General features: G+C 45.9%; 1 protein-coding gene across 1 annotated transcript in view; it reads right to left on the reverse strand.

The window, feature by feature from the left end:
• The window catches only part of INPP5A (inositol polyphosphate-5-phosphatase A), a 524,295-nt gene that overhangs the window by 318,437 nt on the left and 185,580 nt on the right, over positions 1-20,278 (reverse strand). Inside the window, exons 3-4 of the mRNA XM_029060884.2 lie at positions 12,802-12,902; positions 3,984-4,071 (exon numbers count right to left, since the gene is read on the reverse strand). Coding sequence (XP_028916717.1) covers positions 3,984-4,071; positions 12,802-12,902 — 189 coding nt within the window. The remainder of the gene's footprint in view (positions 1-3,983; positions 4,072-12,801; positions 12,903-20,278) is intronic.

The following is a 20,278-nucleotide window of genomic DNA, read 5'->3' on the forward strand; positions in this document are numbered from 1 at the left end:
TTACACACACAATTACGATGCTGTATTACGTTCACAGTGAGCAGAGCACAGGCTATCGTGAGCTGGAGCACGCCACATCTGAAACATATAGAATTCTGCTCTGTAAATTGAGGATGAGATATCGATGGGAACCTGAGAAAGGAGTGTTCACTGGTAGAGGACTTCCACGCAGAAAACATGGGAAAACTGAGAATAGGCCTCCCACTTAAATAATAATACAGGTCTCCAGACTGTCAGCTGGCTAGAGCCTGGTTCTGGGAGTGAGAGGGTCATGGGTTCTAATCCCGGCTCTGCCACCTGTCTGCTGGGTGACCTTGGGCAAGTCACTTCACATCTCTGGGCCTCGGTTATCCCATCCGGAAAATGGGGATTGAGACAGTGAGCCCCACGTGGGGTAGGGACTGGCGCCCAACCCAATTTATTTGTATCCACCCCAGTATTTAGTACAGGGCCTACTACAGAGTAAGCACTTTACAAATACCACAATCATTACTGTTGTTATTAGGGAACATGTCTACCACCTCTGTTCTACTGTACTCTACCAAGTACTCAGTACAGTGCCCGGGACATAGTAAGCGTTCAATAAATACGACCGATTGAATAATAATTCAAACTAGGCTGTAAATCGCTCCACTAGATTGCAATCTACTTGCGGGCAGGGTCCATGTCTACCAATTCTACTGTATTCTCCCAAATTCCCAGTACAGTGCTCTACACACAGTAAAGTGCTCAGTGAATACCACTGATTGACTGATGGACTGATTGCCAAGAATGGATCTGCATAACCTCTGGCTATTTTTACAATAATTGGCTATGGCTCACTGTTTTCTGCCGGGGCTCTGGTGAAAAACATTCTTTTGTGAACAAGTTTTCTAAAGGAACCTCATTCGCCAAATACTCAAGTCAAAAGTTAACAAAGTTGTGTGAGCCTGACATTTTGTACTTTTCCAAAATTGAAAACATCTGGAGGGCGGGGAGAAATATGGGCTTTGAGGAACTGTCACGGCTGACATTCCTGTCAGATTTCAACAAAGGAGCTGGTGAACTGCTTCTCTGTACCATCTGCATGACAATTGGCCTTTGCAAAGTGACTGACATCTCAGGCATCATTGAAAGTCTTCCAAAATTATGACCCGTGGCATTCATCATCTTGCTTAATGTATATGAGGGCACCTCTCCATCATGTCTAATTAGTTTATGGAGGGAAACGGTCAATCCATCATTCAATGATATTTACTGAGTGTTCACTGTGGGCAGAGCACTGTACTAAGCACTTGGTAGAGAACAGTAGCACCGAACTGGTAGACAACTTCCCTGCCCAAAAGGAGTTTATAGGATAGAGGAGGAGCTAACAATACAGAGGAAGAGCTAATAATTTAGAGGAGGAATTAACAGCCTAGAGGAAGTCACAGGCTAGGGGAGGACCTAACACCTCGTCCCCTCCTGCCTCACCTTACTTCTCTCCTTCTCCATCCCAGCCCACATACTTGGCTCCTCTGGTGCCGTTAACCCTCTCACTGGGCCTCCATCTCGCCTGTCTGGCTGCCGACCCCTGGCCCACGTCCTAGCTCTGCCCTGAAATGCTCTCTCTCCTCAAATTCACCAGACTTTTACTTTCTCTCCCTTCAAAGCCTTACTGGAGGTACATTTCCTCCAAGAGGCCTTCCCATACTAAGCCCCACTTTTCCTCATCTCCCACTCCCTTCTGCATTGCCCTGACTTGCTCCCTTTGCTCTTCCCCTCTCTCCCAGACGCAAAGCACATATGCATATACATATATATGTATATATGTCATTTTATTTATTTGTATTGATGTCTGCTTATCTGTATTGATTTTTGCCTCCCTCCCAACCCCCTGCTCCAGACTGTGAGCTCATTTTGGGCAGGGACTGTCACTCTTTATTGTTGCATTCTACTTTCCCAAGCGCTCAGTACAGTGCTCTGCATACAGTAAACACTCAGCATGGCTCAGTGGAAAGAGCCTGGGCTTCGGAGTCAGAGGTCATGGGTTCGACTCCTGGCTCTGCCACTTGTCAGCTGTGTGACTGTGGGCAAGTCACTTCACTTCTCTGTGCCTCAGTTACCTCATCTGTAAAATGGGGATTAACTGTGAGCCTTACGTGGGACGACCTGATTACCCTGTACCTACCCCAGCGCTTAGAACAGTGCTCTGCACATAGTAAGCACTTAACAAACACCAACATTAACACTCAATAAATACGATCGACTGAATGAATGAATGAATTTAGGCTTGACTTCTAAGGTCCTGTCCTGTCATGCCATCGAGTCATCTCCGACCCATAGTGACTCCACGGACACATCTCTTCCAGAAGGCCCCACCTCCACCTGCAATCGTTCTGGTAGTGGATCCAGAGAGTTTTCTCGGTAAAAATCTGGAAGTGGTTTACCATCGTCACCTTCCACGCAGTCAACTTGAGTCTCCGCCCTCTCCTCTCTCCCGTGCTGCTGCTGCCCAGCACAGGCGAATTTTGACTTATAGCGGATTGCCTGCCACTCGCTCGCCACTGGTCAAGCTAGGAATAAAATGGACGGGCTTCTGCTTGGCTCTCCCTCCTGGAGCAGAGACTGGTAGAGTCCTGGAAACTCTCTGGGTGCCATCTTGAGAGGGGGGTCTTCTAAGGGGGATTGAAACTGGGAGCCCCATGTGGGACAGGGACTGTATCCAACCCTATTTGCTTGTATCCAACCTAGTGCTTTGTACAATGTCTTGCACATAGTCAGCACTTAACAAATACCACTATTATTATTAACCCAAACCAAAGTCTCCCAGTGAAATGTGCCCAGAGCATCAAAAAGGACCAGAGAGAAATCTGAATGTAACTGTAATAAGAGCAGCAGATGGGCACCCATTGGCTGGGTGTACTGTACTAGATGCTTTGGGAAGTACACAACAAACAAATGGCACGCTCCCTGCCCACGGACAGGCAATGGAAGAGATGAACATGAAAAATATTTACAAATGTAGCGACCAAAATAAAAAAACTGAGCCGATACGTGAGCTCAAGTAGACAGAGACTGTGTGTTTGTTGTTGCTGTATTGTACTCTCCCAAGTGCTTAGTACAGTGCTTTGCACATAGTAAGTGCTCCATAAATATGACAGAATATGTATATATATCGGAGCGGTAAGGAAGGCAAAAGAATATTCAGGAGTGCGAGAGGTATCTGCTGGGATTCAATCAGGGAAAGCTTTCTGGAGGAGGTGGGATTTTAGGAGGTTTTGAGTGTGGGGAGTGCTGTGGCCCATCTGATGAGGGGGCGGAGTGAGAGAGGTCATTTCAAGTGGGTTGAGAACCAACTCAGGTGGTTTTAACATCTCTCAGAAATAGATATGCTCTGACACTGAATTTTCAGACTTTCGCCCCACTAACCCAGTTAAACTTACGTATGGGATGGTCCACAGTTGATGTTCAATAACCTTACAGTGTAATCCTGGTGAAAATTACACATTCTTGAAATTGAAAGTTAACGTTCCCATTGTGATCCTTAAATTTCTCAATTAACACACACACAAAACACACACGAACACCCAAACACACACACTTTCTCCCCCCGCCCCCCCCCGGCCACACACAGACATACACACTGACACACACATATTTCATGATGTATCGCTATACTCAAAAGGTCATGAATTGGAAATTACAAATCACTGACAAATGTCGTAGTCTCGCCAAGCTACTTTCCTAGTGAATCAACCTCTAGATCTGGCCCTGTCTCAGGGCACGGTTTTATGCCATTCCTCTGAACTAACTCATCTACCCACAAAGCTAATGATCCCAGAAATCTTTAAATTAGATGAAGAAATAGAACTTTAAACAGCTCAGAGGATCTCAGGACATTTGAGTAAACCCTTGGACAACAGCCACCCCTTCTGTCCAACGAAAACCCTGATGTGGAAGACGCTTTAAAGACCACTTTGCTTCACTTCACAATTTGGCGGACGAAGAGATCGAAAGCTTACTGTGAAATGTTCCTGCGATTTGTAGTTCTCGTCCAGGTAAACCCGTGCCCTGTTGTACTCTTTCATTGCGTCACTCGACAGCAGTTCTCTGGAAGGCAGAAGAAAGAGTTTTCAGTGAAATGCTGGCAGTGTCCAGTTCCACCTTGGCACAGGTACCTCCAGGCGACAGCAAAAGTTGGCCTGATGGCCTCAGGATTAAAGGGGACTCCCAGATACTGATCTCAGTGCACTGGCTCCTTCTCGCCTCCTAGAAAAGTAACTCAATGCCCCCAGTCTTCCACTGGCAAATCTGAACGTCTGTATCAATCAATCAGTCAATCAATGATATTTACTGAGTGCTGACTATGTGCAATATGCTAAGCGCCTGAAAGACTACTTTACAACAATGATAATAATAATAATAATAATTGCAGTATTTGTTAAATGTTTAATATGTGCCAGCCATTCTACTAAGCGCTGGGGTGGATACAAACTAATCAAGTTGGACACAATCCACATCCCGTGTGGGTCTCAAAGTCTTAATCTCCGTTTTACAGAAGAGATGACTGAGGCGCAGAAAAGTCAAGTGACTTGCCCAAGGTCACAGAGCAGACAAGTGGCAGAGCCGGGATTTCTTCCTCTCTTCAAAGCCCTATTGAGAGCTCACCTCCTCCAGGAGACCTTCCCAGACCGACTCCTTCATTTCCCTCCCCCCTCTTCCCCTCCCCTCTGCTCTTACCCCTTCCCCTCCCCACTTGTGTATAATTGTATACATTTATTCCTCCATTTATTTTATTAATGATGTGTGTATATCTATGATTCTATTTATCTTGATGGTATTGATGCCTGACTGCTTGTTTTGTTTTGTTGCCTGTCTCCCCCTTTTAGACTGTGAGCCCATTGCTGGGCAGGGACTGTCTCTATCTGTTGCCGAATTACACATTCCAAGCGCTTAGTACAGTGATTTGCACACAATAAGAGCTCAATAAATATGACTGACTGAATGAATTAGAACCCATGACCTTCTGACACCCAGGCCCATGCTCTATCTACTACGCGGCACGTTCTCTTGTAGGCAGGGAATGATGAGATTTGCTCTTGAACTTTTTGCTGCACTTGTTATGGTGCGTTATTCTCAGCAAACCATCAATAGCCATCACTTAGAAGCAGCATGGCCTAATGGCTAGAGCATGGGTCAGGGAATCAGAAGGACCTGGGTTCTTATCCTGGTTCTACCACTAGTCTGCTGGGTGACCTTGGGAAAGTCACTTAATTTCTCTGCAACTCAGATACCTCATCTGAAAAATGGGGAACTAAGACTGTGAGCCCCATGTGGGACAGGGACTGTGTTCAATCAGATTAGTTTGTATCTACCCCAGCACTTAAAATGTTTCCTGGCACATAGTAAGTGCTCAGAGAAGTTAAGTGACTTGCCCAAGGTCACCCAGCAAACAAGTGCACACCAGCATTAGAATCCAGGTCCTTCTGATCTCCAAGCCCATGTTCTATTGAGTAGGCCATGTTGCTTTTCTTTATGGGCAGAGATCATGCCTACCAACTCTGCTGCACCGTACTTTCTGGAGCACTTAATACGGGGCTCTGCAAACAATAAGCACTCAGTAAATACCACCGATTGACAGATGATCTGATTGTGAGGCTTATCTGAATTTTCAATTAGTTAGAAATAGCCTCAGTCCTAATGCGTTCAGATGAATGCTTTATTATGGACACATTAAGTTAGTTACTTTGTCTTAACACCTAGAGGAGACTCCAGATACCGACTGGATATTAATTACCTTGGACAGTCTACTAATTTTTCATTCCAGAAGCCATACCTTTCCATTCCAATGGCAAACGTGTCACGGACATAGACAAACACCGGTTTACATATGACCCCATCCTCTGAACAGGAAGCTACTTCCTTCAGCCTACAGCACTTACTAACTGAAAACATGTACTCTCTCCCGCTTTGAAGCCTTACTAAAGACTCATCTCCAAAAGAACTTCCCTAAGCCCTCCTTTCCTCTTCTCCCACCCCCTTCTGCATCACCCTGACTTGCTCCCTTTGTTCATCCCAATCCCCAGCCCCACTATCTATTTTACTAATGATGTGCACATATCTATAATTCCATTTACCTACTTTTGATGCTATTGATGCCTGTCTACTTATTTTGTTTGTTGTCTCCTCCCCCCTTCTAGACTGTGAGCCCGTTGTTGGGTAGGGATTATCTCTATCTGTTGCCGAACTGTACTTTCCATAGTACTCTGCACACAGTAAGCGCTCCATAAATACGATTGAATGAATGAATGAATATCTGCCATTTATTTATCTGTATCTCCTCCAGGATATATAACAGTGCCTGAAGCAGCGTGGCTCAGTGGAAAGAGCCTGGGCTTGGGAGTCAGACGCCATGGGTTCGACTCCCGGCTCTGCCTCTTGACAGCTGTGTGACTGTGGGCACGTCACTTCACTTCTCTGTGCCTCAGTTACCTCATCTGTAAAATGGGGATTAACTGTGAGCCTCACGTGGGACAACCTGATTACCCCGTATCCACCCCAGCGCTTAGAACGGTGCTCTGCACATAATAAGCGCTTAACAAATACCAACATTATTATTATCATTAAAATGGGGATTAAGATTGTGAGCCTCAAGAGGGACAACCTGATGCCCCTGTATCTCCCCCAGCGCTTAGAACAGTGCTCTACACATAGTAAGCGCTTAACAAATACCAACATTATTATAGTAAGCGCTGAGCCAATATGATAAAAATAAAAATTAAACAAAACCAGGTCTTGGCCAGAAGATGGCGGCATTTGCCCATTTTTCTATACTAGGAGAAGCATCCGCCTTAATTGGGCAAGAGACAATCTTTGATGAACTTTCAATAGAAGTAGGCCAGTTGTCTTTTTCTACTAAGAAATTAGGTTCCCTTTAGTAATGAAAACTCCAAATGCGGCTGCAAAACACTACAAGTGAGAGTCCAATCAACCTTGGCACTTAAAAGGAAGTCTGACGCTCTGTACGCTCTCTCTGAAATCGGAATTTTCTATTCAATTACCACTGAATAAAAAAGATGTTCCATTCTGGTAGGGAGTCAAAAGGAAACTGCATGAGAGGTGTGAAAACGTCCGGCACAGAGGTGGAAACTGATAAAGTTGTACCACATGATACTGAAATCAGGCTCGCGGCCACGAATGCAACCTGTTTTGCCAATGAGCCTATCACCAGTTTCAACAAAATGATCTTCTGAATTCAATCACATTTATTGAACACTTACTGTGTGCACAGCACTGTACTAAACGCTTGGGAGAATACAGTACAGCATTAAATGGACGCATTCCCTGCCCACAAGGAGCTTACGGTCTAGAGGGGGAGACAGAGGTTAACAGAAATAAAGTACAGATACGGACATAAGTGTCGTGGGGCTGATTTGGTTGGCTGGGGAGAGAACAAAGGGAGCAAGTCAGGGTGAGGCAGAAGGGAGAGGGAGAAGAGGAAAGGAAGGCTTAGTCGGGGAAGTTCTCTTGGAGGAAACGTGTCTTCCATGAGGCTTTGAAGACAAGGAGAGTCAGTGTCTGTCGGATAGGAAGAGGGAAGGCATTCCAGGCCAGAGGCAGGACGTGGGAGAGAGGTCAGTGGCGAGGTAGACAAGATCGAGGTAGAGTAAGAAGATTCGTGTTAAAGGAGCAAAGTGGGCGGGCTGGGTTGGAATAGGAGAGTAGCAAGGGGAGGAAGTAGGGGGCAAGGTGATTGAGGACTTTAAAACCAAAGGTGAGTTTTTGTTTGATGCGGAAGTGGATGGGCAACCACCACTAGAGTTTTTTGAAGAGTGAGGAAACATGATCTGAATGTTTCTGTAGGAGAACTATCTGGGCAACACAGTGAAGTATGGACTGGAGTGGGGATAGACAGGAGGCTGGGAGGGCAGGCTCAGCCCAATAGCCCATTATGTATCACTGGCCCTACATTTGAGCTCAAAAAAATGGTACTTGTGAAGCCCTTACTGTGGGTCAAACACTGTAATAAATGCTGGCATAGATATCAATAAATCACATTTACTTAGAGCTTACTATGTGCAGAGCAGTGAACTAAATAGTTGAGAGAGAATGATATAATAAACACATTCCCTGTCCACAATGAGCTTTTGTTCTACAAGGGAGAAGGTAAAAGATTACAAGATGCAAGACAATCGGGGTGGACACAGTCCCTGACCCATGTGAGATTCACAGTCTGTGGGAGAGGGGGAACAGGTCCCCATTTTACAGTTGAGGAAACTGACATCCAGAGAAGTTGTGATTTGACCAAAGTCATCCAACAGGCAAGTGGCAGGTGCAGGTGGCAGGGGTGGATGAGACGGGCCTCCTGCCACACCGCCTAAGCTCTTTGTGGCCAGGGAAAATCTCTACCGACTCTGCTCTACTGTAGGGAAAGAGCATGGGCTTTGGAGTCAGAGGATGTGGGTTCTAATTCTGGCTCCGCCACTCATCTGCTGTGTGACCTTGGGCAAGCCACTTATTCATTCAATAGTATTTATTGAGCGCTTACTATGTGCAGAGCACTGTACTAAGTGCTTGGAATGAACAAGTCGGCAACAGATAGAGACAGTCCCTGCCGTTTGACGGGCTTACAGTCTAATTGGGGAGACGGACAGACAAGAACTCTGTCGCTACTCTACTCTCCCAAGTGCTTAGCACAATGCTAGTCGTGGGAAGGGAATGTGTCAGCTTATTGTTCATTCAGTCATATTTTTTGAGTTCTTACTGTGTGTAATGCCCTGTACTAAGTGCTTGGGAGAGTACAATATTTACATTAAACAGACACATTCCCTGCACACAACGAGCTATATTGTGCTCTCCCAAGCACTTATCATAGTGCTGTGCCCACAGTAAGCTCTCAATAAATACGACTGACCAGAGGTGTTCATTCTCTGTGGCTCAGTTACCTCAGCTGCAAAATGGGGATTAAGACTGTAAGCCCCCCGTGTATCTATCCCAGTGCTTAGAACAATGCTTGGCACATAGTAAGCACTTAACAAATGCCATAATGATTATTATTATTACTTTATCTACCCCAGCGCTTAGAATAGTGCTTGGCATATAGTAAGCGCTTAATAAATACCCTCATGAACACGATTATTATTACTACTACTCTCCCATTCATTCATTCATTCAATAGTATTTATTGAGCGCTTACTATGTGCAGAGCACTGTACTAAGCGCTTGGGATGAACAAGTCGGCAACAGATAGAGACAGTCCCTGCCGTTTGACGGGCTTACAGTCTAATCGGGGGAGACGGACAGACAAGAACAATGGCACTAAACAGCGTCAAGGGGAAGAACATCTCATAAAAACCGATGGCAACTAAATAGAATCAAGGCAACTAAATAGAATCAAGGCAACTAAAGCTCTGCACAGGGTAATCCCTCAAGAAACACCACTGATGGATGGAGGGATCGACTGCAGCCCAGATGTCTGAGAAAGAAATGCCCAACGCAGAGTCCCGCCCCGATTCCACGTCCATCCGTTGGCATGCACCAGGACCGTGGGGCCAGATATCTCACCACATGCCCTGGTTTTCTGGACATCGGCCTGTGCTCCCTCCTGGATGTCTGCTGAACCCAGGCTCCAGGGGGACCAGGCCGGGCTCATGTTGCCCGAGCTGGGGTGGGCACACTATACAAGCGCATCTTCTTAAGCACTTTGAAAAACATGACTTTTGAGATTGGTAAATTGAAGCTCCTTTTCCTTGTTCCTCTTTGCTCAAGAGAAGCAACGCATACAGCGACTCAGAGTCGACAGACAATCACCTTCCCCACCTTCAAAGCCCTCTCCTCCAAGAGGCTTTCCCTGACTAAGCTCTCCTTTCCTCTTTTTCCACTCCCTTCTGATTCTCCCTGACCTGCATCCTTTACTCATCCCCCCACCCCAGTCCCGCACCACTTATGTCCACGGCTGTCATTTTCTTTATTTCTATTAATGTCTGTCTCCCCCTCTAAACTGTAAGCTCTTTGTGGGCAGGGAATGTGTCATTTATACTGTACTCTCCAAGCGCTTGTTAAAGCACACAATAAACACTCGATGAATAGGACCAAGTTCAATTCTGCTAGTACTGGAGTTTATTCAATGGCAACAGAAGGTGCCCTTTGGAACCATCATTCACTCTTTAGAAGGCTGTAGAATTGCTCCTCGAATGTCAATTACCTGCTATTTCTTCCACACTTACTCTGTGCCACGCATTGTGCTGCACGCTGCGGTAGATACAAGGTCATCAGGTTGGACACCATCCCTTGCTCCACATGGGCCTCACACTCTTGGAGGGAGGGAGTACAGGTTTTTTATCCTCATTTGACAGATGAGGCAACTGAGGCCCAGGCACGCTTGGTGACATATTTAAAGCCTCACAACACGTAAATGGCAGAGCCCCACAGGATTAGAATCCAGGTCTCCTCACTTCTGGTCCTGTGCCAAGCTGCTTCTCACTCTTTGCATAATACATACATTGGAGAAAGAAATAATTCTCTATTAGTTTGGGATAGCTAATGTTCCAATAGAAAGTGCCTAATCCACTTTTCTAGGCCATATAGAAGAGATTGCTGGACTTAGTGCCAGGAAGTTGTTTTCCCTCCTACTTAGACTGGGAGCCCCACGTGGGTCAGGGATTGTGTACAACCTAATTAACTTGGACTTACCCCAGCACCTAGAACAGTGCTTGACACATGGTAAGTGTTTAACAAATACCATAAAAAATAAAGCTATCTCCTGCTACTCCTCTGCCCCACCAGAAAGTCAGGTGGGTCTAGTGAGACATAGAGAGACAAAGAGAAAGACAGACAGAGAGAGAGAGAGAGAGTGTATGTGTGTGTGCGCATGCGTGAGAGTAGGGAGGGGCCTTAGAAAGGAGGTAAAAGGGGAACAGGGAGGAATGAGGAAAAGGGACCGGAGAAAAATAAAGTAGGAGGAGATAGTAAGATAAGAAGAGAAGAAAGGAAAGGAGTGGAGTGAGAGGAATGGGTCATCCTCTAAATAATAATAGTAATAATAACTGTGGTATTTGTTAAACACTTACTATATGCCAGGCACTATACCAAGCGCTGGGGTGGATACAAGCAAATCTGGTTGGACACAGTCCCTGTCCCACAGGGGGCTCACAGTCTCAATCCCCATTTTACCAATGAGGTAACCGAGGCCCACAGAAGCAAAGTGACTTGCTGAAGGTCACAAAGCAGCAGCGTGGCTCAGTGGAAAGACCCCGGGCATGGGAGTCAGAGGTCGTGGGTTCGAATCCAGGCTCTGCCACTTGTCAGCTGTGTGACTGTGGGCAAGTCACTTCACTTCTCTGGGCCTCAGTTACCTCATCTGTAAAATGGGGATTAAGACTGTGAGCCTCATGTGGGACCACCTGATGACCCTGTATCTACCCCAGTGCTTAGAACAGTGCTCTGCATATAGTAAGCACTTAACAAATACCAACATTATTATTATTATTATTATTATAGCAGACGAGTGGCGCAGCCAGGATTAAAACGCATGACCATCAAACTCCCAGGATTGTTCTCTATCCAGTTGGCCATGTAGAGACTCTGTGTGTGTGTGTGTGTGTGTGTGTGTGTGTGTGTGTGAGAGAGAGAGAGAGAGAGAGAGAGAGAGAGAAGGGAGGGGTCTAAGAAGGGGCTGGGGAAGGGGAAGAGGGAGGAATGAGGAAAAGGGACTCCAGAAATATGAAGTAGGAGAAGACAGTAAGAGAAGTAGAGAAGAAAGGAGGAGGGAAGTGAGAGTAATGGGTCACCCACTGGTTCCTTGACCACCCACTACCCGCCACTGGTCTGAGTGACCCAATCACGCTGGACCAGAGGAATTCGGGTGGTCACCAGCTCTCCAGCGGCAGTGGAGGTGGTCCCCCCAGGAAATGGCCACTCTGACAGACCTCCCAAGGCCACGCAGCAATGGTCAGGGACACGGAGCTCTAGTCATGGTATGTACGCCCCTCTCGCAAGGCCCCGGACCGGTCCATTTGGAGATGCTGGTGATGGCAGTGGTGGGAGTGGCAGGATGGGCAAGCAATTTGTCTTTATTGTACTAGAGTACTCTCCTGAGCTCTTAGTACGGTCCTCTGCACACAATAAGTGCTCCATAAATATGATTGAATGAATGATGCCACCACTCCTGACCCACACCATAATCTGGCCGCTACCGGAGGGCCTGTGGAGTTCGGGGTGCCCACTACCTCAATTTGGCTTCTCAAGCATTGGGATGGAACCCTAAAGTTCCTGACAGTCCTGCTTCGTCTCCTGAAGGGAATGGGGGCAGTCCAGGGGAAAGTGGACGATCACAAGACTGTGGTGACTACACTAGGAGGAATGGGTTCCCCATTACTCCCTCGAAGGCAGCAGAGGTGAACGGAGAAGGAGACAGAGCAAAACATCCTAGTTTTGTCCTTTTAGATCCACCGGAAGGGATCCAGAGCCCAAGAAACCCAGCTAAAAGAACACAGTGTTGAATGACAACCTGCCGGCCTGACAAATCTTCATCTGCTGGCCTTTCAAACATGGTTCCGCAAAACCCGGGTTCTCTAAAAATGGCACCCTGACACATTGGATAGAGTTCCGGTGGGTGCTTGGAATGGCAAAGATGTCCACCCCCCTTCTCCTCAGAAGTTTTCCAAAAATGCTTGCCCCATACCGTTGGTGGGTCTGGTTTTGGCCTTAAAGGCGGTGGTGTTGTCCTCCATTCCCCCAAGAGTGGCCTTCCGTCCGGAATCCCACTTTCCCAGCGATTCTTCTCTATTGCCCAGAATGAAGAAAAACCCACCACAGAAAACAACCCCACAGTCTACTTACTTGACAAACTTGTCGACGTGAGACATAGAAGCTTCGTAGTTTTTCCCTCCAAACTCCTGACAGTGCAAAGCCATGAAGTGTGGCTTGTGTGTATGTACAATCTGAAAAAAAACACAACACAAAATCAAGTGTTAAAGTCCCGCTGCCCAGAAACCCCCATTTCGCTCCCTGAAAATAAGGCAGTGCGTTGTTGGAGCCATATTTAATTTCCAAGAGCTCTGCTGTATTGTCACTAAATTAAAGGAGATGAAGGGAGGAGGAGAGAGGGAAAGATACACCACCTCAAAGGAGCACAACAAAACAATTTCAGGGATTTTCATATGTCTGGGTAACAGGAAAGAGTGTGGATTAAAAGGAAGAGACTCTCGTTCCAATGAGATGGAAACAGCGAAACTGGATTTTACCAACAGATGGCACATGTGTGTTTTAATAAAAAGTCTCTCAGTAGAGATTCAATGAAGTCAAGAAAAATCTAGCTCATTATAAAATTATTATAAAATCAGTGTGGCCTAATGGAAAAAGCACAGGCGTGAAAGTCAGAGAACCTGGGTTCTAATTATGGCTCTCTCACTTGTCTCCTATGTGGCCATGGGCACCTAACTGCTTTGAGCCTTAGTTTCCTCACATATACTTGAAGAGATTTACACGTCTGTCTAACCCGTTAAATGTGCAAGCTTCTTGTGGGCAGAGAACACACCTCATACTTTGACCATTTATTCAGTCATATTTATCGAGCCCTTACTGTGTACAGAGCACTGTACTAAGTGCTTGGAAAAGTACAACTCAACAATAAACAGTGACATTTCCTGCCCACAACGAGTTTTTAGTTTTACAGCTTACAGTCTAGAGGACAAGCTTACAGTCTATCAGAGAAGCAGCATGGCCCAGTGGGTAGAGCACGGGCCTGGGAATCAGAAGGTTCATTCATTCATTCAATAGTATTTATAGAGCGCTTACTATGTGCAGAGCACTGTACTAAGCGCTTGGAATGAACAGGTCGGCAACAGATAGAGACGGTCCCTGCCGTTTGACGGGCTTACGGTCTAATCGGGGGAGACGGACAGACAAGAACGATGGCGATAAATAGAGTCAAGGGGAAGAACATCTCGTAAAAACAATGGCAACTAAATAGAATCGAGGCGATGTACATTTCATTAATAAAATAAATAGGGTAATAAATATAGAGAGTTGAGCAGACGAGTACAGTGCTGAGGGGATGGGAAGGGAGAGGAGGAGGAGCAGAGGGAAATGGGGGGGGGAAAGAGGGTTAAGCTGCGGAGAGGTGAAGGGGGGTGGTAGAGGGAGCAGAGGCAGAGGGAGAAGAGGAGCTCAGTCTAGGAAGGCCTCTTGGAGGAGGTGAGTTTTAAGTAGGGTTTTGAAGAGGGGAAGAGAATCAGTTTGGTGGAGGAGAGGAGGGAGGGCGTTCCAGGACCGCGGGAGGACATGACCCAGGGGTCGACGGCGGGATAGGCGAGACCGAGGGACAGTGAGGAGGTGGGCGGCGGAGGAGAGGAGCGTGCGGGGTGGGCGGTAGGAAGAGAGAAGGGAGGAGAGGTAGGAAGGGGCAAGGTGACGTAGAGCCTTGAAGCCTAGAGTGAGGAGTTTTTGTTTGGAGCGGAGGTTGATAGGCAACCACTGGAGTTGTTTAAGAAAGGGAGTGACATGCCCAGATTGTTTCTGCAGGAAGATGAGCCAGGCACAGGAAGATGAGCCGGGCAGCGGAGTGAAGAATAGACTGGAGCGGGGCGAGAGAGGAGGAAGGGAGATCGGAGAGAAGGCTGACACAGTAGTCTAGCCGGGATATAACAAGAGCCCGTAGCAGTAAGGTAGCCGTCTGGGTGGAGAGGAAAGGGCGGATCTTGGCAATATTGTAAAGGTGAAACCGGCAGGTCTCGGTAACGGATAGGATGCGTGGGGTGAAAGAGAGAGACAAGTCAAGGATGACACCGAGATCGCGGGCCTGAGAGATGGGAAGGACGGTCGTGCCATCCATGGTGATAGCGAAGTCTGGGAGAGGACCGCGTTTGGGAGGGAAGATGAGGAGCTCAGTCTTGCGCATGTTGAATTTTAGGTGGCGGGCCAACATCCAGGTGGAGACATCCTGGAGGCAGGAGGAGATGCGAGCCCGAAGGGGGGGGGGGGGGGGGGAGGACAGGGGCGGAGATGTAGATCTGCGTGTCATCTGCGTAGAGATGGTAGTCAAAGCCGTGAGAGCGGATGAGTTCACCGAGGGAGTGAGTGTAAATGGAGAACAGAAGAGGGCCAAAAACTGACCCTTGAGGAACTCCAACAGTTAAAGAAGGACATGGGTCATACTCCCGCCTCCACCACTAGCATGCTGTCTGACCTTGGGCAAGTCACTTAACTTCTCTGTGCCTCAGTTAACTCATCTATAAAATGGGGATTAAGGCTGTGAGTCCCACATGGGACAAGAACTGTGTCTAACCTGACTGGCTTGTATCCATCCCAGCGCTTAGTACAGTGCCTGGCACAAAGTAAGAGTTTATCAGATACCATAATTATTATTATCATGATCACATTTTCCCAAGTATGTAGTACAGTGGACACTCAATAAATATGATTAACATTATCAGCTACATTCATTAGGAATCGGTTGTATTTTTCTTTTAATCAATCATATTTATTGAATGCTTATTGTATGCACAGCAAGATACTAAGTGCTTGGGAGAGTCCAACACAACTGAGTTGGTAGACAATGAGCTACAGAGCGGAGACAGACTTGAATATAAATAAATAAATTACCAGTACATAAGTGTTGCGGGGCTGAAGGGAGGGTTGAATAAAGGATGCAAATCCAAATATAAGGGCAATACTAAAGGGAGAGGGGGAAGAGGAAACGAGGTTTTATTGGGGAAGGCCTCTTGGAGGAGATGTGCCTTTAAAAAGGCTCTGAAGGTGGGGAAAGTCATCGTCTGAGAGATATGAAGAGGGAGGGCAGATATGAAGAGGGAGGGCGTTCCAGGCTAGAGGCAGGATGTGGACTACAGGTCGGTGGGGAGATAGAAGAGACTGAGGTACAGTGAGTATGTTGGCATTAGAAGAGAGAGTTTGTGGGCTGGGTTGTAGGAGGAGAGCAGCGAGATGGAGTAGGAGGGGACAAGGTAATTGAGTGATTTAAAGTTGATAGTAAGGGCTGTCTGTTTGATGCAGAGATGGATGGGCAACCACTGGAGATTCTTGAGAACTGGGGAAACGTAGACTGAATAGTTTTGTAGAAAACGTTACAGGCAGCAGAGGAAAGTATGGACCGGAGTGGGGAGAGACAGGAAGCAGGGCAGTGAGCAAGGAGGCTGATGTAGTATTCATTCATTCATTCACTCAATAGTAGTCACGGAGGCATAAACTCTTGGTTTAACATGGTAGCGATTTGGATGGAGAGGAAAGGGGGAGATTTTAGCAATGTTGTCACAGTTGAACCAACAGGATCTGGGGACAGATTGAATATGTGGGTTGAGTGAGTGAGATAGGTCAAGGATTCATCCATTCATTCAACTGTATTTACTGAGGGCTTACTGTGTGCAGAGCACTATACTAAGAGCTTGGAAAGTACATTCAGCAATAAAGAGAGACAATCCAGGTTACGGGCTTGTGCAACAGAGAGGACGGTGGGTCTTAACAAATAAGTGCTTAACAAGTACCATCATAGTAATAATCTTAATCATAATCATTATGATTATGATTATTATTAAATGCTTTGAAGCCAGGAACCATCTCTACTGACTCCATTTTACTCTCCCAAGTACTTAGTGCAGTGTTCTACATACACTAGGTGCTCAAAATATACTCCCGATAGATTGAGTGAGTCTCACCTAACAGATTATAGATTTAATCAGATAAACTACAATCAAGGATGCACAGATTACCAAGTTATTTCACTAAACATGTGTGATTGAGAAATCCTTGGGAAAGTGTTCACTTTAGAAGAATTTCAGAAGTGTTACAGTCACTCAGATTTGCACCAGATGTATTGCTCTTTTTTCTCCCCTAATTATTTGACTCATGGAGATGGAATTTTTGCAATGAAAAAATTTCATAAAACTCAGAAGACAATTTAATGTATTAATCAGCACTTGCCATTAGCTGGCTACATCAACCTATTTCTGCTTTTACTCTCTTTTTTCCCTCATTTCCATGTGCTTACCTTATGAACTTCTTAATATGAAGCTTATATTTTTCACCGGGAATAGGAGTGTTCATTCCTTCCCATCTCCTATTCTACCTAGCTTTCTTCTCCTTCCTCTCCTTACAACTTCTTCTCAGAACCTCTGCAGTCCCTCCTTCATATTTTTCTCCAATTCATTAGGTTGTCCAGACAAAGCAGCCAAAGTGTTCAGGATGCAGAATTTGGACGGAAGCAAAAAAGAGGTTTGGAAATTGGTGAGGGGAAAAGAAGCCAGAAAGCTCTTCCTACCATTCAAAGCTCAACTGATAAGAAAGTACGCAGAGGATCTTGCAATTTTTTTCATTAACAAAAAGGAACAAAGTTATATTATTAATAAGACTTTTCTATTATTAGTCTATTTGACCATTTCCCCAAGGGAATGTAACTTCCAGAGAAGCAGCAAAGCTTTGTAGAGAACTAGCCCGTCAAGCATTTTTCACATTGAGTCTTGGTTAGGCAGGGTCCCTGGGGAAATTCTCCCCATGGAATAATCTTGGTGTTTATTTATCACCTCTCAAGTCCCAAGCACTAGGCTAAGCACTAGAGTAGATACAAAACAATCAGTTCAGACTCCATCCCTGTAGTAACAGTAATAATAATAATAATAATGGTGGTATTTGCTATGTGCCATGCACTAAGTGCTGGGGTAGGTACAAAGTAATCAGGCTGTCCCAAATGGGGCTCACAGTCTTAATCCTCATTTTCCAGATGAGGTAACTGAGGGACAGGGAAGTTAAGTGGCTTGCCCAAGGTCACACAGCAGACAAGTGGCGGGGCCAGGATTAGAACCCACCTCCTCTGACTCCCAAGCACGCGCTCTTGCCACTAGACCATGCTGCTCAATAGGGTTCCCTGCCTAAGGGGTGGGGAGAACAATTACACTGTATTTTAAAGTGAGAAGGGAGGCCCAGATAGTGACGAGACTTGCCCCAGGTCACACAGCAGACATGTGGCAGGGTCGAGATTAGAACCCATGTCCTCTGACTCAAGTGCTCTTGCCACTAAGCCAAGCTGCTTTTCTTGTATACAGGGAAAGGTGACAAAGTCAAAGCTACACACTAAAGAATCATACCCAGGATATACTTTTTATGGTCAGAAAATGTGCCTCTAATTCTGTTGTATTATACTCTCCCAAGTGCTTAGTACAGTGCCTGCACAGAGTAAGTGCTAAATAAATACCACTGATTGACTTATACACAGCTGCACCTACTAGAGCAAAATGGAGATTTGATCAATTCATTTCAAGGTAGTGACCACAGGAGAAGTTAGGCTGAGATCGTATAGCCAAAATAAGGCACTTTTTTTTTTTCCCATCACACTGTCTCCTTGTTCTTAAAAAGAAGTAAACAGCAATTTAACTGATAATGGAAATCATTTCAAGGCTTTGAACAGTCGCTGAAATCCACAAGGAGAGAGCCTAGTTAACTCCCTTCAAAAACAACTCGGTACAACAGGGACTGTTTTAATGGGGGATGAAAAGGAGAGCTACTGAGAACTACCTTTGCTCCCCCAGAATCAATGGGTGGAAAATTATTATTATTAATAATAATAATGATGGCATTTGTTAAGTGTTTACTATATGCCAGGTACTGTACTAAGCTCTGGGTTGGATACAAGAAAATGGGGTTGGACACAGTCCCTTGTCCAACATGGGGCTCATGGTCTCCATCCCCGTTTTATAGGTGAGATAACTGAGGCACAGATAAGTGAAATGACTGGCCCAAGGTCACATCGCAGATTAGGGACAGAGCCAGATAGAGGACCCAGATCTTTCTGAGTCCCAGGCCTGGGCTTGACCCACTAGGCCACACTGCATTGTGCACTGTGGTATTCATTCATTCATTCAATAGCATTTATTGAGCGCTTACAATGCACAGAGCACTGTACTAAGCGATTGGAATGTACAATTTGGCAACAGATAGAGACAATCCCTGCCCAGTGATGGGCTCACAGTCTAAATGGGGGAGACAGACAGCAAAGCGAAATAGAACAAAACAAAACATACACATTATATCCCATTCTGCATATATGGGCACAAGTTGATTCTTAATAATAATAATAATAATAATAATGATAATAATAATATTTGTTAAGCACTTACTATGTGCCAGGCATTGTACTAAGCACTAGGGTAGATTCAAAGTAATCAGGTTGTCCTACTTGGGGCTCACAGTCTTAATCCCCATTTTTACAGATGAGATAACTGAGGCACAAAGAAGTGGAGTGACTTGCCCAAGGTCACACACAGCAGACTAATGCAGAGACGGGATTAAAACCCATCACTTTCTGACTCCCAGGCCCATGCTCTATCCACTATACCATACTATTTCCCGCAATCATACACCGCTTCCAAACAACCTTCCGCCATCAGACTAATGTTCCATACTAAAAACCATTATCATTGTCATCATAATCACTGGGGCATTTGTTAAGCTCTTAGTGTGGACCTAGCACTGTACTAAGCCCTGTGATAGAAAAAAGATATTCAGATCAGTCCCTGTCCCATATAAGGCTCAAAGTCTAAAGGGGAAGTGTCGGTATTTAATCCAAATAATAATAATAAAAATACTAATAGTTAAGCACTTATCATGTGCCAAGCACTGTACTAAGCACTGCAGATGCAAGATAATCACATTGGACACGGACTCTGTCCTATGTGGGGCTCATAGTCAATGGGAGGGAGGAGGATTTAATCTACATTCTGCAGAAGGGGAAACTGAGACAAAAGAAAAGTTAAGTGACTTGCCCAAGGTCACTAAGCCAGCAAGTGGAAGAGCTGGGAGTAGAATCTTGGGGAAGCAGCGTGGCTCAGTGGAAAGAGCATGGGCTTTGGAGTCAGGGCTCATGAGTTCGAATCCTAGCTCTGCCACTTGTCGGCTGTGTGACTGTGGGCAAGTCACTTAACTTCTCTGTGCCTCAGTTCCCTAATCTGTAAAATGGGGATGAAGACTGTGAGCCCCACATGGGACAACCTGATTCCCCTATGTCTACCCCAGCGCTTAGAACAGTGCTCGGCACATAGTAAGCGCTTAACAAATACCAACATTAACATTAAGAATCCAGGTGGTCCTGTCTCCCAGCCCCAAGATGTGCCTTCAATAAGGCTTTGAAGCAGGGGAGAGTCACTGTCTGTCAAATATGAGGAGGGAGGGCATTCCAGGCCAGAGGAAGGACGTGGGCAAGAGGTAGGTGGCGAGATAGACGAGATCGAGGCAGTGAAAAGGTTGGCATCGGAGAAGCCACGTATGCAGACTGGGTTGTAGTAGGAGAGAAGCGAGGCAAGGTAAGAGAGGG

The sequence above is a fragment of the Ornithorhynchus anatinus genome, chromosome 3, assembly GCF_004115215.2.
Source record: "Ornithorhynchus anatinus isolate Pmale09 chromosome 3, mOrnAna1.pri.v4, whole genome shotgun sequence".
Classification (NCBI taxonomy): Eukaryota; Metazoa; Chordata; class Mammalia; order Monotremata; family Ornithorhynchidae; genus Ornithorhynchus; species Ornithorhynchus anatinus.